At 34.8% G+C, this 26,088-nt stretch overlaps 1 protein-coding gene across 1 annotated transcript in view; it reads right to left on the bottom strand.

The window, feature by feature from the left end:
- Positions 1 to 573: 573 nt before the first annotated feature.
- Positions 574 to 26,088, bottom strand: part of ARAP2 (ArfGAP with RhoGAP domain, ankyrin repeat and PH domain 2) — a gene marked incomplete at both ends in the record, with an annotated part of 179,420 nt that continues 153,905 nt past the window's right edge. Inside the window, 6 exons of the mRNA XM_080698069.1 lie at positions 574 to 963; positions 3,935 to 4,069; positions 8,450 to 8,513; positions 11,123 to 11,158; positions 13,052 to 13,134; positions 20,665 to 20,792. Of these exons, the coding sequence (XP_080554195.1) occupies positions 574 to 963; positions 3,935 to 4,069; positions 8,450 to 8,513; positions 11,123 to 11,158; positions 13,052 to 13,134; positions 20,665 to 20,792 (836 nt within the window). The remainder of the gene's footprint in view (positions 964 to 3,934; positions 4,070 to 8,449; positions 8,514 to 11,122; positions 11,159 to 13,051; positions 13,135 to 20,664; positions 20,793 to 26,088) is intronic.

Raw genomic sequence — 26,088 nt, 5'->3', positions numbered from 1 at the left:
AAGGAATCTTAGTTCACCTCTTTGAGTGGAAGGACATTTGCTAACTTCTAGCTTCTTATTTAAAACCCCAGTATTATTTGTTAGGCAGCCATTAAAATAAATCTTCCCCTTTTACAACTAACTTCCCTGTCTTTTCCTTAAGGTAGAACCTAAGTAATCCTAAAAACATATGTTAACTTAATATACCAGGCTTCTCAAAGTGCAAAATATGTTACAGATATTCTTGTAGGCTTCATTTAAACACAGCATTTTATACAATACAATACAGGGTGAGATTTCTCATAAATTACCTCACTTAACAAACAACTACTTTAAAAGGGTTAATCATTTACAATAACCCAATGCGTTCTTACACAAGTTAATACAACTGAAATTACAAGCTTCGTTCAGACTACAATAAAGTTAATTTTACACTTAATCACATATATACATATCTTAAAATACTCTTTAAATGCTTAAGTATAGACACATTTCTTAAATATAGACCAATCTGCCTGTAGACTGATGAGTTTTAATTTGGTTTCTGGTTTGCATACATTGTACACAATATTAAAAAATAATCTGTGAGACAATTCATTTTACTTCTTTCTGCAAAATATCTTCACCCTGTAACTCTTTAGGAAGGGTTCTTGACCGCTGTAGAACCACACTAAGTTCTTCGATTACCTTCGAGGGCAACTTATGATCAGGATCCAAAGTAGTTTTGGTAGTGAGGACCTTGTCCTCAGCTTTCCTCAACGTCTTTAGACCCCTGAGGCCTTTTTGTTGCCCATGCAGGACCTCAGGCTCTGTGTCCTCCAGGCAGTTGAAACTCCGGTGTTTCCTTGTGCGATTTCGAAGCTTATCATCCTTGTGTTCCAAGCACTGGGCCACAATGGAGGCCCTGTCCTTCAAGCTGGGGTCCATGAACTCCCTCTCACGCTTTTCACTGAGCCGCAGCCTTTCAAGCTCTGCTTTTGCACTCTAAAAATAAAATAGAATGTCTCACAGGAAAGCAAGATTTGGCACAATCGATGTTTAAAAAAATACATTCCATCTCACAGTTGATGCTTCCTATACAAGAGCTTATTTCTGTGATGTAGGTTCTAATTTTACTTTGACATAAGTGGCATGTCTGAATTTATATAATGGTTTTCGAGCTAAAGAAAAAAACCTCAAAATGTAGACTGTGGAAATACATTTTAACATGGATTTAACATACCACTTCAAAGATATCAGGCTAGTTATTCAAATGACTCTAGTTATAAACTTGACTCTTAAAACTCATTTCTGACTGCCTGTGCCACCTGTGAAAGCATTCTTAGTTCCTAGAATGCTGTATTCACTGCTTCAAAAGAAAAATGGTGTCTTGGCTTGCTCAAGTAAGCCAGGGAAGTACTTAGTACTAAATCCCCATCTTCGAGGTACACAATACCTATCAACATATTAAAGATGTTGAGAAATATCATAAAAAAGAAATCTATTTAACTTATTTTTCTTATTTTTGTCTCTTCCTAACACATCTAATCAGTAAAATCCCTCCCTAAACTTAATGCCTATTAAGATTTTCCAGATTATATATATATGGAAAATATATATATTGGTGGTACTGGGGTTCCTGGAAACCCTTCTACCTCCGGGCTACACTCCCAGACCTATTTTACACTTTTTTATTTGGAAACAGGGTCTCTTAAACCAGAGAGGCTGACTTCGAACCTGTGCGATTCTCCTGTCTCTGCCTCCCAAGCGCAGGGATTACAAGTGTGGGCCACCACGTCTGGCTACCAGGTATATTTTTAAAAATACCAAAATATGTGTTTTAATATCCACTCTTTTATCGGTGGATCAGAGTGCACAATAATTGCATGAATTTGTAGAGTCCTACAAGTTCCACAAGTATATTGCATCTGGACACTAGGGCACCTCTGATATGGACAAATATAGACTTTTAAAACTAGCATCAGGGTACCTTGTGGCTGGGCAATAAATACTTGGTACACACAAGTTTCCTAGATTTTCAAAGAACATCAAGACTCAATCAACTCTAAGATATGTTTATTTTGGTTACTTATTTTTTCTAGTACTGAAGATAAAACCCAGGGTTTTGTGCATACTATGTAAGCACTCCAGCACTGAGATATATCCCCCAGCCCAGGATATAGTTTTAGGTGTCACAATAATAGCTCTCATTATCCTCAATAATCAGCAGAAAGACTTTTAGACTTCTTAGATACAGAATTTTGGGGCCATATATTAACAAAACAATGAGATTTTAGGTGAAATATAAAGTTTAAAATTAGTGTAAAGGTTATATAACCTTGTGAAAGTTGGGATATGGTAGAAATGATCTATTAAGTGTCAGAGAATGGAGCCAAGTTGTAGTGGCACATATGTATAATCACAGTTCTTAGGAGGCTGAGACAGGAGGTTTGAGGACAGTCTCAGCAATTTAGCAAGACTCTTGGCAACCTAGCAAGACCATGTTAAAAGAAAAAAAGAAAAGAAAAAAAAGTTGTGGTGTAGCTCAGAGGTTGAAAGCTACTTTTGCTTTGCTCCATGACTTTTCTTAAGGCCATGTCAGGGAAACTGGAAGACTTGTGGGTAATATGTATTCCCTTGGTTAGCTTCATTAGGAACCTGTGTGCCTCGGAGTGGATTCCTATGGAATGAGACTCCGAATTTTACAATCCTAGGTTAGTTAAAGAATTCATAGGCCTGTAGAGTGGCTTATTACAAAAACCAAACAACTATAGGTACAGAATGGGCAGAGGGACAAGGTCATTCCTTCTTGGAGACCTACCCTTTGCTTTGATTATATCAGTGCAACAGGACCCAGTTCTGTAACCAAGGACAATTTTCTTTGAAGTATTTGTCCTTTTGAGAAGGAGTATTATAATGTGATAAATTGTTAAGTATATTTCTGGGCATGGAAAACATTAAAAAGATGTTACCACTAGGTTAAAGTGCCTTTAGACTTCAAAAGGCAATTTCAGTTTGGAAAGCAAGAGATGCAAAGAGCCTAATTTCAAATTTATTCTAAAAAATGATATGACTTTTAGATGCCTGTTTCTTTGTTTTGAGGCACTGAGTTAAGGTACTGAGACACGCACTGGTTCCAAAGTGGCTACTGAGTTTTGATAGTAATAGTCATCTTTTTTTTTTTTCCTTGAAGAAACCATATCTCATAGTTTTTTATGTTCTTCTACCCCTCAAAGTGAGAAAGAAAACAAACAGCAGCCTATATGAAAATATCAGTCATTTTTTAAATGTGTAAGGTTTATTTTATAGTTACTTAAATTAAGTAAGACAGTCCATGGGTTCCCACACCACTGGAACTTGATTGTATCACTAGAAAATGTAGTTACTATGGCTCCAGGCATTACATGGCATGGCTTTGCTCTAAGGATGTTACAATTTTTTATTTTCTTTTTGTGGAACTGGGGTTGGAACCAGGGGCATTCTACCTCTGAGCTACATTCCAATCCCTATTTTTTATTCTTTATTTTTGAAACAAGGTCTCACTAAGTTGCGGAGGGACTTACTAAGTAGCTCAGACTGTCCATAAAGTCAGATCCTCCTGTCTCAGCCTTCTAAGTACTGGAATTACAAGCATGTGCTACCATGCCCTGGTTAGGGTATTACAATTTATAAAGCCAATTTCAAACTGTGATTTTTACCCTCAGTGTTACTATAAAATATTTCAAAATGTTTGGCTGAATTAGAGATAAGAAATATACTGTATAGTGCATATGTATCTGGGTAGTCAAAGTTATTGAAATAAGTAGCATAGAGTTACCTATATATCTTCTTGATGTCTCTGATGATTATTATTATGCTTTTCAAAGAGATTATTACTGTGCTTTTAAGGCCAATAAAATTAATGAACTTCGTCACATTATGACATAGAACAACAAATGCATTAATCTAATATGAGGCAACCAAGATCCAAACCTACCTCGATATTCCTCCGAGCTTGGGTTGCATTTCTCTCATGCTGGATGGGAATTAGCGGTAAACCTCCAATCTTGGGATTTTTGGTTATTGAACGTTTTCGTTCCTTTCCAGCTGGAGGGCATATATCATTTTCATGCTGTGGAAACACAATTGTATGCTGTTGGTGTGTGGTTTTCGCAAGCAGTACACCGTGTTAGTCACTTGGAACCTTTTCCATACAGCCACATCAAAGTATCTGTTTTTCATGAGAATGCCATTTGTAATTATGATGTTCACTCTAGCAGCGACATGGCTCCAGGACATGAAACTCTTAAGTGAATGGAGCTTTGTGGTCTCAGTTCAATTTCTAAGTTTCAAATGCATGCCTTCTGCACTACTTATCAAACCAATTGGGGAAAAATATTTGAAGAAATGGCAAATCTCTTTGTAAGAGAAAAATAATATACTTGTCTACATCTCTAGGCCCTGTAATCAAAGTAGCTATACATTTATTTTCTTCCTGCACCAAAGGTGATTTTAATGTTAAAATAATTCGATCTTATATTCCCAAGTCAACCTAAGGCATGGCTATCGGAGAAATTAGCCTTATTTCATGACCTTTTGAAAAATGTTACTTCTTCATCTAATTGAATTTCAAAGAAATGTTATCTATTTACACATACATTTATACTAGAAATCATTGTACAACAGACAGTGCGGCACATTTGTTCACAAATTATTGACTATACATTCTAGCCCACTAAATAATTATAGTTATGACTGGAGAAAAGTTAATTTTGCAATGGGGGAATCAATGTCCACAGGTAAAAATATAAGCTTTTGAGTGATTAATCCCTGAGATATACATATAAGAGAAAAATCTTTAAAGAATTTTTCTATTCCTCAGGGTAGATTAACTTTTTGAAAGTTGGGAAAAGCAAACTGATTTTCAGACAACAATCTCTGAAAGATAACACAGAATACCACGTATAAAATGAGAAGTTTACAGATGCTTTGATGAAAAACAAATTTATAAACTATATAGCTAAATGCCTACTCTTATTTTCCTCAATTTTAAAGACAAATGGGAAAATACCTGTGCTTATATTACAGTGAGTATTTTAATGTATTATTTTATAATGGAGAATTCATTTCTACACATATTAATTCATTTCTACACTTATTTACTATGTACCCACCATCTATTAATATAATACAGTAGTTAATTTATATTGTGAAAGACATTTTCCAGGTTTTGTGCTCATCAACATACCTGTATCATTTTGTTAAATCATCAATACTGCAATGTAGATCCTATTATTATTGAATTTAGTGTTTATGCATAATATATAGCCTTGAATTTTAGTGAAACATTTACCTTGATTCAGCAAATCTATAACGGTAGCCTGTACAATATTTAATCAGAAAGAAAGTCACAAGCTTCATGTTATTCTTATGTCAAGGTTCCAAACATGGTAATAATAACTGTTCCCAACTTGTAAAGCAAGAGAGAACTGGCCAAGAAGGAATTAGGTATTTTTGTGATTTGTGCTCATGATTTCAAACACTTGATGTATAATGTATATGCTATATGATATTTTTAGAAAACTGAGATCATCTTGAAGTCTCAAAACCTGTACCTGCTCTCCTCTGTTTTTTCTGGGTAGCAGGCTGACTTACACTCTGATTTCAGACAGATCTCAGCTCGCCTGTCACCTAGCCAGGAAGCCAATCCCTGAGAACTTTTTCCAATTAGTGCCCTTCCTTACCTCGTCTTATCAAACTTACGTCCATATAAAATTTTACCTGAATACTTAATTTCTTCTCCTCTTTCCTATTTCAGAAACACTGAGTGCATACTTTGTAAAAGGAAATGGGTTCTGCAGGGCAGAAATACACTTGAATAAGAAACAGTCCTTCTTCCTCTCATTGCATTCAATTTAGTAGAAGAGAGAGACATGAAATAATAGTACACATATGTTTCTATTTGGTGCTACATAGGAGAAGCACAGAGTGCTAAGGGTCTAATTGGTCTGAAGGCCAGGAAAGTTTCTCTCTGAACATAATATCTAATCTGAAATCTAGCAGACATTTGAAGCAGAAGTGAGAATAGAGTTAGATATTATAGAAGTGTTCTGTGCACTAGAAAGAACTTAATTGTAAGGAGAATGTACTGTCAATTATTAGTTTTAAATATCCTATACAGCACATAGTTGATCTTATATTTGGGTCTGCTTGGGGATTTGTATTATTCTATTCTTGTATTGTTATTGTTTTTCATAATCTGAGTGTAGTTAAGTGCAGGTAGCAAGTGCCTTATTTATTTATTTATTTATTTATTTATTTATTTATTTATTTATTTATTTATGGTGGTACTGGGGTTCCTGGAAACCTTTCTACCTCCAGACTACACTCCCAGACCTATTTTATACTTTTTGCTTGGAAACAGGGTCTCTTAAGCCAGCACCTCTGGCTTAGAATCTGCACGATCCTCCTGTTTCCTCCTCCCAAGCACGGGGATTACAAACATGTGCCACCACGCCCAGCACAAGTGCCTTATTTCTGTAAACTATTTTCTGTAATTTGCCTACTAGAAATAATAGTTAAAAAGCTAGAGTTGACAGAAAAACAAAAGAACTTTGAAATATATTATATGTAAAATTCAAGGCAAATTTATTGGAATAATGAATATTTTCTTCCCTCAGAGTCTTGGCTTTGTATAAATAACCCTATAGTGTGTGTGTGTGTGTGTGTGTGTGTGTGTGTGTGTGTGTGTGTGTCTGTGTGTGTGTGTGTGCATGCACGCATTTGCATGTGCTGGTACACATACATGAACATGTATATTAACTTTTGCTACTTTGCTGTTTTCCTATGTAAATGAGTCATTCATTCTTACACCTGAGATGGTCTCTGTTTATCTTAATGGCAGAGCTGAATAATCCCCAGAAAAGGAATGAAGAGAAGAAAGATACCTAATCAGGCCAAGTTTTTGAGATGAGGAATGGAAGAATAGTTGAATCTGGGGAAAAGAACTTTGCTTATGTGGATAGTTTTGCCTCTGGATAGTTATTCTTTGAGTTTCAAGAACAGAGTCCACTGACTTAAATTATGAAAAGTAAAATATCAGTCTAGGTGTACCACAAACAGACATTGTGACAGTTTTTTGTCTATATGGTCCCAACTTTACTAAAATACTTCAAATATAGCTTTTTGTTTGTTGTTTAAGTAGAGTCTGAATATCTGAATTTTCAAAAAGAAATCTCTCTAAAATCTAGAAGCCATTCTTTTACTGAAAATGTATTTCCAAGTGGTAAAAGTAGAGACAATCTGAGAAGAGTCATGTTTATTAATCACTGAAAAGGTTAATAAATTAAATGAACAGAGAAAATGGTTTACAAAACAAATAAGGACTAGATTTTGGGGTGGGTTAACTTCTTCCTTGTAAAAGAAACAAGTATTTTCCTCAGTAATAAAGAGTGGCAACTTAATCGTTACCAATGAATTTCAATGATCAGTGAGAAGCAGTAGGGAATTTGGGCCAGGCGAGGTTGGGGAGGAAACCAATCCAATTAATGGGACTACGTAACCCTCACCAAAAGAGTGCATCTTTCTCTAAGGAAGAGACCAAATGGGAAGTTAAGTATAAGCACTGGCCTCAGAAAACCCTGAGTTTAAAGGACTAAATGAACAGTTATGAGCAAACAATGGAGCATTTGTTCACAAGGGCAATGATATCATGCAGGGCTTGTTCAAAGGAATACATTAGTTGACTCATGAAGTATCTAGCGCGCAGTAGGAATTACAGAAATGTACGTTCCTGTCCTTATTTCTGGAAAGGCAGGGATGAGGAGAGTGGAGGAACAAGAAGAGAATTAGGACACTTTACTAAATGAAGATATTTGTGGGACTCTGGGTAGGTGCCAGCTAAGCTCTTCCTTCTTCTGCTACCACTGTAAAGCAATACTACTCTCCTAAGCCAAAGAGCTGAGCTGCCTGGCTAGAAAAAGGAAGCCATAACATAATAAACTCTGTTTCAAAGAGTAATGAATATATTTAAATGTTTACTTATTGCCGGGCGTGGTGGCGCACTCTTGTAATCCCCACTCTTGGGAGGCAGAGACAGGAGGATCGCGCAGGTTCGAAGCCAGCCACGTGCGCTGGCTTAGGAGACCCTGTTTCCAAATTTTAAAAAAAATGTAAAAATAGGTCTGGGAGTGTAGCCCAGAGGTAGAAGGGCTTCCAGGAACTCCAGTACCACCAAAAAAAAAAAATAAAAAAATAAAAAAAAAATAAAGAGACCCAGTTTCCAAAATAAAAAAGTATAAAATAGGTCTGGGAGTATAGCCTGGAGGTAGAAGAGCTTCCAGGAACCACACACAAAAAATAATAATACATTTTTACTTATTAAAAGAATACAGTAATGAAAGTTCATGTCAATAAATTCTCATCAAAAAGTCTTTGAAAATCACTACCATATTAACATTGCCTGTAAACAAAGTTGTTATGCTCTACTGGACAGATGAAACAGATAGCATACCTGGGCAATAAAGATACTGGCCATCCAGTCCATCTGGGTTTGTGAGCTATCACAACACAGGTGCCTGCAAAACAAGGTTTATAAAGTGAATAACTAAAAAAGACAACTGGCTATTCTCCACAGCATGTGTTTGGTGGTTTAGCAATAAGAAATCTCTTTGGATTTCTCTTGATTAAACAAAAGTTTGATATTTCAGTCAAGTGTTTTCTGCTAAGTAAACAATATCAGAATAACAGTGTAAATATGCCTGTTTAAACAAAATACAGCAAAAGGCTTTGGTAACTTGCAAAATGATCAATATTTTTAGAAAGGCAGAAAGTTCAATAAAATTTTTCTTTTTCAAGTATTCAATGGTAAAATATCTTTTTCCCCAGAAACTCTGATCCTAATATACAGATATATAGAAACATATATCCACATATTCTCAAAATACTATGCTTTTAATATAGGTATAGAAATAGTCTTCATTATTATGCTTATAAGAACAAATACACACAGATTTATGAAAAATAAACTACTTATGAAAACCCACCAGATACCAAGTAATACAGATTCAATAAGCTTTTATTGAAATCATGAATAACATAGAGATATTGCCCTTAAGGTTTATGTATTCTCTTAGGAGAGCTGGGCATGTAAACAAATAAATTGTAACATAGTAAGTAAAAGCAAATGAAAATTGAAGGAAGGACAGAAATAGAAAATGTTGGGAGGCAAGTGAGAAGAGGTTATTTTCTATAAGAGGAACATTTTATAACTGATATTAGTGGGACAAAATGGATATTTAAATGACAGTATATACTTCCTATCCCTAGATTATTAAACTAATTTACTTGAAAAAATGATAAAAATGACATTTATTTTATTTTTTACATCTTCTGTGTTTTATTTTTTTAATGAGGATCATATTGAAAATGACATACATTCAGACAGTGGTTTGTGCCCACCCCCCACTTCTCCTTTTCCCCCTCCCAACAATGAGTGTTTGGGTTGACCATGCTACATTCATATTTTTACACATATTTGAATGTAGCTCCTCCATTAATCAATTTCATCCTTCTTCCTCTCCTACCCTTACATTCTAGCTTTGTTGAGGTTTCCCCTCCATTATCTGGAGTCTCTCTAGTATTCCTAATAGTCCGTAGTTTGGGCATATTAGAGAAAACATATGTCCCTTCTCTTTCTGTGCTTGGCTGATCTCACTTAACATATGTTCTCCAGGTCTTTCCATCTTCTTGCGAATGACATGATTTTGTCCTTTTTTTTTTTGTTGTTGAGTAGAATTCCATTGTGTGTATTTCCCATAATTTGCATATCCATTCATCTGTTGATGAGATCTAGGTTGGTTTCATATTTTGGCTATTATGAATTGTGCTGCTATGAACATGGGTATGCATATGTTACTGTAGTTCTTTGATTTCAACCCCTTTAGAAAGATACAGTGGAGTGGTATAGCTTGATTATATGGTGGATCCATTCCCAGTTTTCTAAGGAATCTCCACACTGATCTCCATAAAGGCTGAACTAGCTTGCACTCCCACCAACAATGTAAAAGAGTTGCCTCCGTCCTTCATTAGTCTCACAAAGTCACTATTTATTTTTCATTGCCATAACCTTCCCCTAACATGTAATTATCATAGCATGCACCCATGTATATGTTATAGATGCAACAATGAGATAGATGATGTTTAGAGGCTAGCATTATATGATTAGCCTCTGAGAATGTTAGAGCTAGAGTTTCAAGAAAGAATGGCAGTTGATTCTTGTGGTTCATCAGGGAGATAAGGGAAATCATGAGGGAGAGGGCAGAAAGTATCCTGGAAGAGGGGTGCGTAAAGAGAACACAGGTAATACATACATACATATTAAGCAGTAGGCAATATAACACAATTAATCTTGTTCTATCATGAAGTACAAAAGAGAAACTCCTGGGACATGAAGCTGATGAAGGCACATTGACAGGGCCTTGCCTGCCATGCCAAGAGTCCTGTACTTTGTCCTGCATTAGGTGGGATTTACAGAAGAGTTTGATCATACAAGAGAGACACAATGCATTGGAGAAATGTTCTTTTGGTTGGTGGGTGGAGAAGGTAGTAGAAAATAAAAGAAAAATCAGAAGGATGAAGAGCACATAAGACTTCTAGACTTATGCGGGCAGCTCAAAAAAGGCTTAGCCCCTAGAATACAAGGGTAATGTGGATGACGAGGAAGAAGAAGCATTTAGTACAATCTCTGGAAGACTGGCAGAATATGGCTGGCATCAATGAAACAAAGTACATATACAGGAAAATACAGATTTGAGGCCAGAATTTTTTTTAACAATCCTATTTAGCTTGTTCTTACCCTTTTATGAAAACTGGATTTTGCTTATCTCCTAAGAGCTGGATTTTACAATCATATACTATCTATGGAGGAAATCAGATATAGTTTATCTTAAAAGGCATTGCCAAAGAGGATACAGGGATACTGAAATAGACCCAGATCCTTATATAAATCATTTTTCTTCTTCTTTGATTGCTAGTATTTAGAAAGACTTTAACTTCTCATAGGTGAAATATTTCCTGTCTGTTGTTCTATCTGTTAATAAGAACTATCTGCTAAACAATTAAGTCATTCTCTTACTGAAATTGTCACCAGTATATCAAATCTAAAAGTTGCCAGGTGTTCACTTACCAGTGATGCTTTTCGCAGTATGCAGTCAACCCCCAGCTGCATCACATAAGAAGAAAGACACACAATACATTAAAAATAACAATTTTTACAAATTGAAACAGGATTCAATCTTAAGGAGATGAGGTTCAATAAAAGTAATGTATATTAGGAGAGATTTTTACATGTGATATTTTAATACATGTGATTCATCTAAAAGTGAATGCTAAATAAATGTTAAAGGTCTGGTTACAAATTTATATGGTCTAAAGAGAGACAAACAGAAGGACTTTTGCAAGGTTATAGGACAGAGGGAAAATCTCTATGAAAATATTCTTTTTTTTTGCAGGTCTGGGGATGGAACCCAGAGGCATTTGACTTCCGAGCTACACTCCCTGCCCAATTTTTGTTCTTTATTTCGGAACAGGGTCTCACTGAGTTGCGGAGGGCCTCACTAAGTAGCTGAGGCTGTCTGTGAACCACAATCCTCCGGTCTCAGCCTCCCAAATGCTGGGATCACAAATGTGTGCCACCACACAGGCTGAAAATATCCTTGACTTAGTACTTTGGGTTGGAATATGGGTTGTCCCAAATGGGTCTTTATGCTGAAATCATTGCCTGTATGGCAATGTTGAAAGATGATATAACCTTTATAAGTTGGGGCTTTGAGTTGGGCGAGGTGGTGCACATGTGTAATCCCAGTAATTGGGAGAATGGGACAGGTAGATTGCAAGTTTAAGGGCAGCCTTAATAATTTAGCAAGATCCTCAGCAACTTAGTGAGACCCTGACTCAAAATTAAAAAAAAGGGTTTTGGGGTATAGTTTGTAGATAGAATGCTCCTCGGTTCAATCCCCAATAACAACCGCCACTAAGAGATGAAGTCTAGTAGGGGACACTTAGGTTACTGAGGGCACATACCTGGAAACATTTAAAGTAGTTCTCATATAACTCCTTGATAATTCTGAAAGGGCTGTGATAAAACTCAAGTCTGGCCCCACCTAGCTCTCTCTGGCTTCCTGCTTGGAGACAGTCTCACTGCACATGTTCCTGCCATTGCCATTCACCAGGATGAGATGCGGCTGAGAAGACCCTCACCAAAATTCAGCCCATGTAGGCACGGAACCTCCCAAACTGTGAGTTTGTATCTGATTTCAGCCATTTTCATAAATATTTGTACTTATGCCGTGTATTAGGTTTGGGTTATTATGTAGCCTGCCTCAGAATATATACTGGGAGAAGGCAAAGAATGTGCTAGTTTTAACATATGAATATATGTGCTGGGCTAATAAATTAAGTGTGAAGGCAAAAGTAATTTTTAGTAAAGGAATCTGATAAGTACATACAATTCATTAGAATGTTTCATAAGAAGAACAGTAGGGTGAACATTTATTTTCTACTTGAAGTGATTTTGATAAGAAATTATAATATAAACTGAATGCTGGGTAAACAAAAAGTATTAAAGAGTCATGGAGCATATAAGAGGCACCTACATCCTCTCTATCACTTACATGCCATGTGTTTAGTACCAAAGTAAGCACAATGCAGAAGGCCAGTTATAGAGCCAGGACCCAAACTATCTGAAAGCCAAGCATCCAAGCCAAGCTTTCTGTGCTTCTTGTGTGTAGCCTCTCCTAGAAGAGTCCTGATGCCCCTGGGCTCTGCTCTGCCCAGTCAAGAAATGGGCGCTGGGGAGTCCGTGTCCTTCTGGAGTGATAGGGCCTTCTGAGGGTTTCTTGCTTTCCACAGGAAGATAGCAATCACCAAGGAGCTTGACCTTGATCTCTGTGGGAATGTCATCTCTCCTTATCTACTTGCACAGGTCCCTTTAAGTGCCACAGATGAAGCAACTTAAGGAATTTGCCTAAAACTCACATTATAAAGTTAGACTAATGCCTAACTAATCCTTAAATAGATTTATTTTCCCCATTTTTTGTCTGCTTTCAATCTTTACCTTGTTGGAGGCTTCATTTTCTTTTTCACACCAAGATAAAACTTCATTGAACTCAGAGAAAACATCTTTTCATGTTTACTGCTCTGTAAAAAAAGATAACTTGCAATTAAAGAGATTTTACAAATATCTTTATATTTTTCTTGATATTAACAACTGAGATTAAAATTGTTTAGTTTCTACAATGTATCTTTAATATAAGACCAAGTTTTAGTAAATAAAGAGTATTTTTATTGTAATATGATAAAAGTAATTTCAGATACATTCAATATGTATACAATATATATACACACAGATGCATACCTTCATAATTGGTTACCAAAAACACTTGGGGACAGATATGCATCAAAACTGATAACTTTGGTATAATAAAATATATTTGTCATATATTATGAAACATTATCATACCATCAGTGTTATCTGGGGCAGGACTCTGTAGTCAAATATATTTGAATTTCTATGCTAAAATATATGATATTTCATTTGTTGTGAGATTAATAAATAAAGTCCCTGGACATATTCATGTTTGACAACAAATGTAACATAATTTTTGTACATTTGGTTTTAAAAACTATAAAAATGCTATGTACCTTTATGGACACATACTGAAATATCTTAAATATCTATTGTAATTAAAATTATAACCAACAATTAATTCAAGTCAAGTATGAAAAAAATACTATTTTTTGAAGCTTCAACAATTTTTTAATTAAAAAACTAGTAGGAAAATGGAAGGAAAGAAAAAAAACAGCATACTTGTCGAGCACAAAGGGGAGCCCAAAAATAGAACTCTCAAAAATTTACATTTTGCCATGAGTCAATTACATTTTCTCCACACCCCTCTTAGTATATTTATCTACACTTAAGTAAATATTCAAAAAAGTTAAAAGATGCTTAGATATATTTTCTCATAGTTGTCTGCAAAAAGATGCTTAGATATATTTTCTCATAGTTAAGTTGTCTGCAAAGGCAAAATAACACTTTTATTTAAGACAATATGAAAATCGCATACATCTCACTATTTCCTCTCAGACACCTGCAATAGAGCTTATAAACCTAATAGCTGTGGAAATAATTAATAATGCAACATTCCCCTTATCCTAAAAATTCTCAAGAAAATCTTACACTTCAATCTTGTAGGCAAATAGCATTTATAGCTAAAAGCAAGGGTTTTCAGGTTGGAGAGAACATGGTATAAATTAGGCTTGTTTCCTACTAGCTTGTGATTTCACAAATCTTTCTGATTCTCTTTTCTTGTTTGTAAACTGGGACAGCAAAAATACCAACCACCACTTCAGTGTGATCCTCTTGTCTCAGCCTCCTGAGTACTGGGACTACAAGCACGTGCCACCACGCCTGGCTGTAATCCCACATCTTGATGCAGTTCCGGGTGAGAGAAGCCGACGTGCACACAACACTCACTGAGCCCTCCCCAGCTCACATCCTCTTCCCTCCTCCTTCCTACTTTCTGAGCTTAACACGTCAATTGGCTTTGATAAGTTTCTGCATGTACATCATGTCTACTGAGGTGTTTCTCTGGTCCCCTCTCCCGTCTCCCTCAGTAAGGTCACCTCCTTCAGTATACAAGGTTTTTCCTCCTTTGTCTGGAGTCTCTCCTATGTCCCATTTTCTCCCTAGTTTCCACATGTTAGGGAGAACATCTGACTTTTCACTTTTTGTGACTGAGTAATGTCACTGAGCGTAATGTTCTCAAGTTCCATCCATTTCCCTGCAAGTGACATAATTCTGTTCTTCTTTATGGCTGAGTAAAATTCCATTGTGTATATATCCCATAGTTTTGGAATCCATTCATCTGTTAATGGAGATCTTGGCTGGTTTCATAGTTGGGCAACTGTGAGTTGTGCAGCTATGCATTAAAAAGAGATATGTATGTATTACTCTGGTAGATTGGTTTCCATTTTTTTTTTTTGGGGGGGGGTTAGGTTCAATCCCATTCTTCTAAGGATCCTCCATACTCTTTTCCAAAGTGCTTGCATTATTTTTCAATCCCGCCAACAATATAATATAGTTCCTACTTCTCCACATCCTTGCCAGAATTTGTTGTTGTTTGTGTTGTTTTTTTTTTTTTTTGAAGATTTAAAGAAGCTTATTAAAAAGAGAGAAATACAGAAAATAGTTACAGCCCCATGCCAAAATGGCATGAGGTGGGAGGGTGGCCCGGGCCAACTCACCACTCCCCATTGTTTGTGTTTTGAATGATTGCTATTTTAATTTGGGTTAGGTGAAATATCAGGGTAGTTATAAATAATCTTATATAAACTGCAATATAGGCATTTGTTAAGATCCCAGAACAATGCTCAAAAATTCCACACAGCAAATAGCTCAACTGAATATTAAATTCTGTATGTTAAAATATTTCTATCATGTATTTTTATAATATCACATTTAAAAAGGGTAGGAAATAAGTGTATAAAATTAAAAAACTGTTTTCCATTGAACCAAAGGTTAGGAGAATTTAGAAGAAATACATACAGGAAAAGTAACCAGGAAGATGACCATTAATAATACTTTGGTGACCAATGGATTCTGTGGCAGCGATTCTAAGGCTTGAAGTCTACATGTCAAATTTGTCCCTAATCACAATCATCACTGAGTTTATTAATATCATTGAAGATTTTTAAAATATGTATTTCAGACTATTTTAACCCTTATCACTAGGTTTCTTGAATTGAATATGCCAAGAACATGATTATGTCTAAGATTTTTATTAAAATGATTAAGATTTAAACTTGTATTTGGTAGTTATTTGCATGTTTGCTTTGTTCAACAAATTATCCACATCTTATTATGCATTTTTCAAGTTCAAATGGGACTCATTTTTAGATGTTGATTTTTGTGGTCGGCTAACTTGCTGGATTTTAAGGAAGGACATTTTAAGTTTGAACTGGCTATTATGGAACAGTGAGGTCCCTTTGTATGGTAGTAAGTATTCACTACATATTATTTCAGGAGAAAGGAGCCAAATACTAGGAATACTTGAAGTAGAGGTGATTCCTGGCTACCTTTATCAGAAGTTAAATCAGATTACAGCTGAGGCTAATGCCTTCTCTAATACTTTAAACAGTTATTTCCATGGACCCATTACCAACCATAGCAGCAGGGAAGGATGAGGCAGTGATTCCAACAGAATGGGGAGGATGGCACTTATATTTGAAAAAGAAACACAGTGCGTAAGCTAGGCCTTCTTTATGCAGGACATTCATAACTCCAGAGCTGCCTACAGTTTGAAGACCTTTTGTTTACAGCAGGTTGAGAGATTAAAGTCATAGAGCCAATTCCCCTAGCCATTCCTGGCATACAGGGTCATTCATTTATATCATATACATGAATACATGAAGAGGAACTTTAAAAATCCTGATACAAAGTGTTATAAAAGTGAATTTAATTTGGAAAGATACATTTGCTGCTGGCATACTACAACTGTCTCTTTGGGTATGTGTAACTTCTGGATAATTTCTTTAGGAAGTTCAATATACTCGAGTGCTATGAAGTTTGTAACATGTTGTTTCAGTCACTAGATTTCAGTGTAACATCTTTAAATAAGTTAATTAAGTGAGTGTGCATAAAATTATTCCTGTGGCTAAAAAGAGTTTGCTTATTAGTTCCTGTAACTTTTTATAATTTGCTTTTTTTCCTGTCATTAGCAGTGTAATGGCAATATTCTTTGAAACCTCTCACCTTTTATGTAAATCAAGTCTGAAAACATTTTAATTAACATTTTTATACAGAGAAAACTTGGAAAACAAAATATATCTTCCCCTGTGTATTACTCTAATTTGTTGTTAATGAACATTCATAAATTATCGCTAATTAACACAGTCACTTTAAATATACTTCTCACTTCGCAATTTCTACTCCTTTCTCAGTAAATCATTTTCTAAATATATATGCACATTCATACATTAATGGCAACTGCAAAAAAAAAAAAAAAAAAAAAAACAGACCAGAGCCAAATCTTTACTCAAACAAGCTGGGGAATTTAACTATTGATTATATTATTGTGCAATTACTTGAAAAATGAACACTGGCAATGATTTTACTATCAGTGAAATGACATATATGCAATATAAAAATAACCATCAAGATAAAATCTCGTGCTGAAAATAATGCATCTTTGAGTTTAAAGAAAAATCATAACCTCTCATTTACTTTCCTTAATGTGTAAATTAAAGTATGATGTGCATTGATTTAGTGTGATGAATGTTCAAATGAAACTTTCAAACACTTAATAATTAGATCATAACTCCATAACCTGTGATCGATATATTTTTTAAAAGTATATTTTGCTTCCTTGAGGAGTATTAACTTTCAGACACAATCTTGAGACTGACATTGTCTACCAGCATACAGTGGCTTTGCAAACATTCTTTTAGAGCAGGATGATCTTTAAAAACATACATACATCCTTAAAACAAAATATATATTTACCAAGGTATATAAAATTGTTAATCTCAGAAAAACAACACATGTATAAGAGTTTCTGGCCCATGAATAGGTTTCCCTGTGGCAAATGCTAAATTCTATATCACCTTAGTGGATAATACTATAAACAACTGAATTATATGTATAATTGTTCTTGAAAATATTTGGCACTAATGAAGTGTAAAGGACCTACCCTCTTAAAGCAAAATTTTGTCAGTAAACAAACCAAGATAAAATATTGCAAACTTATTAAATTTCCTTAGTGAATTGGTTTGAGGAACCTTTCAAATCTGACACCTGAGAATGATTTTTTTTTTTTTTTTTTTTTGGTACTGGAGATTGAACCCAGGGACATTCTACCACTGAGCTACACCTCCAACCCTATTTGTTTTATTCTTTATTTTGAAACAAGTTCTCACTAAGTTGTGGAGGGCCTCACTAAGTAGCTGAGGCTGGCCACGAACAATGATCATCTTGTCTCATCCTCCCAAATACTGGATTACAAGCGTGCGCCACCATGCCCGGCCCTGGTCTTGGGCAAATCAGGTAATATCTTTGTGGCTCTGTTACTCATGTGCAATGTATAATAACAGTAATGATTTTTCTGGGTGTTATCATACAGATAGCATAGCCTAATCCAAGTGCACCACAGAGAATTCTGCTTTGCATATAGAGGCCATCTGAACATTAGTCAGCACTCTCTTGTCTGCACTGCTGTTAATGCTACTGCTGGCTAATAGTTGGTTCTAGTGACCTCCCATTGATGTACTATGAAAAAAGGAGTTAATTGTTTAGGACTAAAACAATCAGTGTTGATGTTTAAATACTCCAGGATGACATTCAACTGCAAAAGTACTCCCTAACCAGGCAATTATGTATCATTCAGAACAACCACTAAAGATATCAGTCGATTTATTGATGATCAAGACATGTGGTCCATTTCTAGAGATCAGACAAAATTAAATCAGATTGTATTGTAGATGGCTAATCAACTGTGCCATAACTTTTTAAACTTTAAGATACACAAATCTAAAGCTTATGCACCTTAAAATCTGGTGTGTTCCATTCATGTAACTCCAAATACTTATATGCACCTTATTTTATAAACTCTACTATTCTTTTACTGAAGACATGGTAATAAACAATAAAAAAATCCCTTGACACACAGAAAAATTTCCTTCTTGATCTTACAAGTGGAAAAATAAGATGAAAGTTGAAAGATAGTATAAAACATGCCTTTATATAGAGAGCGATAAGGACTGCAGAATTTATGGCTGTTTTGTTAGCCCTCTGGATGGAAATTCCATTGCTTCCAATGAAAGCAAACTTGGGATGTATACACAAAGTAGGAATGCTACCAATATTTATTTATGCCCACACAGAAAATATACGAGGGGAAAATATATGAGCAAAGTAGCTATAGCATGTGAGGAGCTCATCAGAAGCCACAAGAAAATGAGGCTACTGCTTTGGAATGCTACCTACCAGTTCTTTTTTCATAATAGCAGATGTTCTAGTCTGGTCTTTCTTTGTATATCTCTACAGAAAAACATAGTTGAGCATAATTGACTTAAAGTATGCAATAAGCAATGTTCATTCAACTGAATTTCATAATTCAGGATTTAAAAACTAATCTTTGGATCCTGCCGACTGCCATTCTACATTTAAAACGATTGCCTCCAGACTGATTAAAGTTCAAAGAAGAAGAGATGTTACTGCCTAGATGTGACCACCACTCAAGAAAACGTTCTTCTGTTAAATAATGTTTTGAAGATTCACCAATGTTGCAGCATTCATTAGATTTCATTCATTTTTATTGATGAATAGTATTTCATCATACAAATATAATATTTCCCCCTTGATAGACATTTGAAATGTCTATTTAGCTTTTATGTATAAAGCTGCTTATGAACAGTCTTGCACAAGTGTTTTTGTGGACATAATACCTAGGAATAGCATTTCTGGGTTATGGGAAAAATGGATACATGATGTTTTATTAAAATCTACTAAACAGTTCTACACAGAAACTGTGATTTTCCTTTCCAACAATTACTAATAAGAATTGGTGTTTTCACACATACTGTTGTCAGATCAATGTGTATAAAATAGTATCTTTTAGCTTTAATTTTAATTTCCTGATGACTAATGATATGAGAAATCTTGTGTTCAGTGGCTTATTGGATATTTCTATATGTTCCTTCAAGTAGTGTCTGTCAAGTCCTTTACCAAATGTTGGGCTATTTTTCTTATTGTTAATTTGGAAGCATTCTATATATACTGGAAATGAATCATTTTTCATATATATCTATATATCTCTCTATATATATATATCTACTATGAATATATTTTTCAGTCTTATACTTATTCATATTCTTAGTGGTGAGCATGCTATAATTACTATATATGAAATATTTCACAGTGTAAAAAGTACTCATACACATATTTTTGTTTAAGTATTAAAGCAACCTGGCCTGAAGAATTCATACTATGATCATCATGTTACAGATTCAGAAATTGAGGTTAAGAGGTTAAGTTACTTATTCACACAATCAGCTCTTAGCAGAGATGAGATTTTCTGATGTTAAATTCAATATTCTTATAGCTACATCATTTATCTGACTCCCTGGTTTTAACTTTAGTTCTTTTCCCTACTCTACAATTATATAAAAAAGAGCCTTTAAGGAATTTAAATTTAAATAAAATAACCCATAAGATTCAATTAATAAATGTAACATTATGGAAGTCATTAAAATAAATAGGAAAGATACTAAGATTTATGAAAACTTTTAGGTTTGCCTTTTTATGCTATTTTAATTTCCATTAGCTAAACTTAAGCCTCTTTTGCCTTGGGGTATAACATATTCTCTCTTAATTTTATTGACTAAGATGCCAATTTATATGCTAGTTTATGTAACACATATTAAACTTTTCTTCAGGGCTTATGCCATTCTCTGTCCTAAAGTATTTGAGGTGCTTAGAAAGGCCATACCAAATTACCCACTGTATTACTGAATGCACTAAAATCATATCCCAGAGGCTGAAAAGAATCATCAGCTTACCATGCATTTTATTTACTACAGGCAGAGACTTTGAGAGAGATGGCTAACAGTGGTATAAAATAGGAACATTCAAATGAAAATGCATGCATGTCCAAATTCTACTAGTACAATTACCTTTGGGTCCTTGTACAGAAAGAGATATCCATCTCGTAAAACAAAATATCGGTCTTGGAACTTATTTCCAGACAGTATTTTAGATGGTTCTTCCTTGATTTTCAGGACTCCTTCTTTGATACTTTTCTCTGTAAAGTAAAGCATTGCTTTTATTAATTGGGCGTATTTTCACTTATTTGCAGTACAATATAAAACATTTATACATTTTCAATTTTAATAATACAAAATAGTAACTATTTTTCTACCATAAAGCAGCCTAAAATGAATTTATGGGAATCTGATTTGTCTGTTCTTTATTATATGTAGGCCTGCCAATTAGCTACGAGCTGGTCAGCACATGAAGTTTGGTTATTATAGATTACAGTGTACTGGAAGTGTGAAATATATACCAGGCTCAAAGAATTTGGTCACAGAAAAAATATATCACTATTTTAAATGTTGATTTTTATGCTGAAGATACTTTGGATTTGAGGTTGAATAAAATATAGTAGTAAAATATGGGAAACTGTTCTAAGTTTAAAACAATGTTGGTTAAAATATTTGTAACTTCTTGCTTGCTTTGGCAGAAGACTGCCTTTCTTGAGGGAACTAAAGGCCTTGGTTCCCCTTTGCTATCTGAGCTTTTTTTTTTTTTTTTTACTGTTTCACTACACCTTTTGCTTGCTTTGCTTAAGTATAGAAGACCGCCCCAAGGAGGGAGCTGTAGACAGCAACTTCTGCTGCCCCTGCAAAACTGCCAGATACCAACTTAACTTCTAAGGCATTCCTAAACCAATGCTCAACACCTTAGTCAGGGACCACCAAAGATTTAATGACCCAATTTTAACTCTGTAAACTTGCAATAAACGGAAAAGCTAAGTTTCATGTGGAGAGATTGGCTCTCCTGCCTTCTCCCCTCTCACCTCTTTGAGACCAAGAATAAAGTCTCAAGAGCATTTTTTTCATCGTATTTTATTGTCCCCTGATGGTTCAGAGCCCAGCAGTAAAACAGTGAAATTAATTTCAGCTGTTTCTTTATACTTTTTTATTAAAAACATGGCTACCTGGCAATTTAAAATTACATATGCAGTTTACAGTGTATTTCTTTTGGAAAACACATATATAAACAATGCAAATACATAGGTACAAAAGGAAAGCTCTTTAGAAATTCTAACTCAGGAATCCAGGAATTCTTAATAGATTGGGAAAATATTCTGCTAATTTGAGACAGGTAAGAGTAAGAAACGCAAAAATGCTTTGGTAAGGTAGATTAAAAACATATTTCATGTGCATTATGGTCAGTGTGCCCCATTTATAAATCATTTAACCAACTATATTAGAAAACACTTTGGTGAGAACTCATTTGTATTTTATCAAGTATAAACTTATCAGTATATCTTCAACCTAAAACTTCCCCCTGAAACCCAGATATTCAACTGCCTACTTGAAAATTGAAGAAGAGTGGAAAGAAAAAGAGACGAAAACAGATAACTATGACATTGTCATATGGTGTCAACTTCTGTTTTTCCTGTAAAATAGAAGACACCTATTCTGCAGGATAGCTGTGGCCCTCACACTAGGTAATGTACACAAATGTTGTAGGAAAGAATACCGTATCAGGATTAGGACCGTCTTCCGCAATTTCCTGATATCATGGTGATGCAATTTTAAATATCCATGTGTGTTTATGAAATTTACAGAATAACTTGGGGGAAAGTTTTACTACCAATATCACTAATATGTATGGGGAGAGAAGAAGAGGAAGCAGGGTGAGATATAGAGGGAAATACACAAGTTGTATTTCTATGATGTGCATGTTTCTATAACTGTTACTCTCATTATGATGAATAATGCAGTGCATCAATAGAAACTTTTTTTAAAATAAAGTATTTTAGTTGTATATTTAATAAGCTTTGATTTATTTGGGGAAAACCTCTACTATAATTAGCATAAAAAATCAAGAGGCAGCCAGACATGGTAGTGCACACTTGTAATACCAATACTTGGGAGGCTGAGACAAAAAGATTGGAGGTTACTGACCAGCCTCCATTACTTAGTGAAGGAAACTTTGTCCTAAAAATAAAGAATAAAAAAATAGGGCTGGGATGTAGCTCAAAGGTAGAATGTAAATCCCTAGTACTGAAAGACAGTCAGACAGAGAGAGAGAGAGAGCGAGCGAGGGAATAGGACTATTTTCTTACATAATGACTAAATGAAAGCAAAAATCTCTGGGAAAATCCTGACAAAAAACAAAGCACAAAGGTAATTAACAAAACCAAATGATTCACAGTCCACATACAGGACACAGATAGCATGTTTCAAATCATAATGCCAACTAAATGGGTTCTTTTTAGGTATCTTACAACAGTAAAATAATTACTGAAAGGCATACTGCTTAAAATTGCCTTCTCTTAGCATTCACTTCTATAGAAAAACAGTTTAAGGGCTATTTTATAGCTAAACAAGAAGTATAAAAAGAATAGTAAGCAATTTAAAAAATGTTGAATAAACAATGACTTAGTTAATTTAGAACAGAAATTCAGAGAAAGGTATAATGAAATTGTAAGGTACAGATATTGTATTCTGCTTAATATATTCAAAACCCATCCATACTTTACAATAGTACCCTTATCATTTAGATTATTTTTCAAATTAATAGATCTTTTAAGTTTTGTCAATAAGAAAGAAGCATAAGTCAATAAAAAAGAAACTGGGCATGGTAAAAAAAAATGCGTTATCCCAGTACTGGGGAGGCAGAGACAGGAGGATCATGGTTCAAAACCATGGTTCAAAATCAGCGTCAGCAACATAGTGAAGTGCTCAATCTTAGCAAAGACCTTGTTTCAAAATCAAAAATAAAAGGGCGAGAGTTGTAGCCCACAGGTAGAGTGCCTCTGGGCTCAATTCCCAGCAACATAAGTGTGCCAACATGCACGCGCGTGTACGCATACACACACACACACACACACACACACACACACACACACACCAAAAACTAGGGACATATACAGTGCGTCTAACTAAACAACTCTTAAGTCAAAGAGGCAGGCAAGCTTAGGTAGAAAATACTGATTTTGCATACCTATTGGTTAAAGTTTATTTTAACAGAAATTGTATGCAATTGAGTATTAAGGGACTTGGAGGGAGAGAAAGAAGATACAACATGTATGTTTTCTGTGGTTTTTTTCTTTTTTCTGGTGTTGGGCATTGAACCTAGGGGTATTCTACCTTTGAGCTACAGTCCCAGCTTAATTTTATTTGTTTATTTTGAAATAGGGTCTCACTAAGTTACTGAGGCTGGCCATGACCCTGTGATCCACTTGTCTTAGCCTCCCAAGTAATAGTATTACTGGTATGTGCCACTAGGCCTAGCCAGGTATGTTTTCTTTTTATTGAAAAAGAAACCAGTTAATATATAAAGTCAATGTAAATAAGTAAGCCATTAAGTACACTATGCGGGAAAACTAATTTGTGTGTGTGTGTGAATATTAATGAATCTGAAGACTTAAAGCACTTCTTCAAGCATTTCATTTCTCCAGAGAATGATCCTAGTATGTACCATAATGGGTATTATTTAATTTGCTACCTTTTTGTCTCATTCTAATCTACACAAGTTGGATTTGGAAAAATCTTGACTTTAATGCCTGCTCTTCCAAAAGATGGTCATAAAGAGATATAAGATCTCCATGCCCCATCTTCTTCATGTCATAAAAGATCTAGTATTTGTGAAAAACTCCTATGACTAGTAGGAAGATTAAATGAAATAGTATATGTAAGAAGCAAAAAAAAAAAAAAAAAAGAAAAAGAAAAAGAAAATATAGCAGCCAGCAAGCAAGCAACTTACTGTCTACCTAGCACAAAACAAACACACGGTAACTATGAGCTCTTTCTATTTCTTAGCTTTGATCTTAAGTAATGAGGGGATATATGAGTAAAACTATGTTTTAATGGACCATACAATTCTTTCTTCTCTCAACAGAAAATATTATTTCCTAGCCAGGCATGGTGGCGCACGCTTGTGATCTCAGCATTCAGGAGGCTGAGACTGGAGGATCACAGTTCGCGGACAGCTTCAGCTACTTAGTGAGGCCTGTCACAACTTAGTGAGACCCTGTTTCAAAATAAAGAATAAAAAATAGGGCAAGGCATGTAGCTCAGAGGTCAAATGCCTCTGGGTTCCGTCCCCAGACAAGCAAAAAAAAAAAAAAAATTATTTCCTCTAGCCTGTACATTATTGAAAAAAATTTCCTCTGGTAAGCTCTTCCCTTTTCCAGAAACCCAAAGTGCTAATGTACATAAATGGGCAGCCTTCATGAATGACACCCTCTTGGAAATTGCCAAACAAAGTCATTAGGCAATATTTGTAGGGTAACATTTAAAAACTCCCAACTTCAAAATTATGCATTTTTCTTTGGGATTGATTGCACAGAATATCTGTATTCCTTTTATTTTGGAAGAAGTAGAATTTCTTATATTTCACTGTATAGAATTCTATAGAATTGATTCATGATAGATTTTAATAAAATTTCTCAACTGCATAGAAACAAAACTGGATATATGGTTCCTTAGGAGTAAACTACTTATTGCTTTCAATTTTTATTAACAAAGAGAGATTTATTTTAGAACACAGTAGGTAAATAGGGATTTCCTTAATCCTATAGCAGATAATAATAAAAAGCCTAATGGACACAAAAATATTGTGTTACTCTAAGAAAGTAGTTTTAGGCTATATTAAATACACACCTCACACTAAATTCCCAATTGATTTTTCTTTTTATTATTTGTATGGAAGAGAAAATGGTTATCAGAACTAGAAGTCTAATATTTTTCGATAATTAATTATCTACAAGTAGATAAATTATATAATTATATAAATAACTGTTATATAATTATATGGATAATGATATAAATTATATACTATAGCTACAACTGAAATAGGTATGACTAGAAAAGTACCAGAGATTTATTTTCATTTTACTGATAATGCAGGTGAGAAAGGCAAAAAGCCACTTTTCTATTGTTTTATTATTACATTTATATACAATAAACTATTTCTAAAATAAATTTAGTATTTGATCTATTTATTTTATCTTAAATTAGGCTGTAGTTTTGAGTATACTTTTTTTTTTTTTTACAGTACTGGGGATGTGGGGATGGAACCAAGAGATTTTCTATCTCCAAGCTACACCCCCAGCCCCAATTTTTTATTCTTTATTTTGAAACAGGGTCTCACTGAGTTGCAAAGGGCCTCACCAAGTAGCTGAGGTTGGCCGTGAACTGTGATCTTCCTGTCTCAGCCTCCCAAATGATGGGGTTACAAGCATGCACCTACAGGCCTGGCTTGAGTATTCTCTTAATAAACACAAAGACAATATTTTAGAGTTTTCAGGATTTTAGTGTATTTTAATCCCATGTGAGTCTTTCATGCAATTTTTTTTCAAAATA

The sequence above is a fragment of the Muscardinus avellanarius genome (assembly GCF_963383645.1).
Source record: "Muscardinus avellanarius genome assembly, chromosome: 6".
NCBI classification, from domain to species: Eukaryota; Metazoa; Chordata; class Mammalia; order Rodentia; family Gliridae; genus Muscardinus; species Muscardinus avellanarius.
This window is presented reverse-complemented; position numbering and strand designations above follow the sequence as displayed.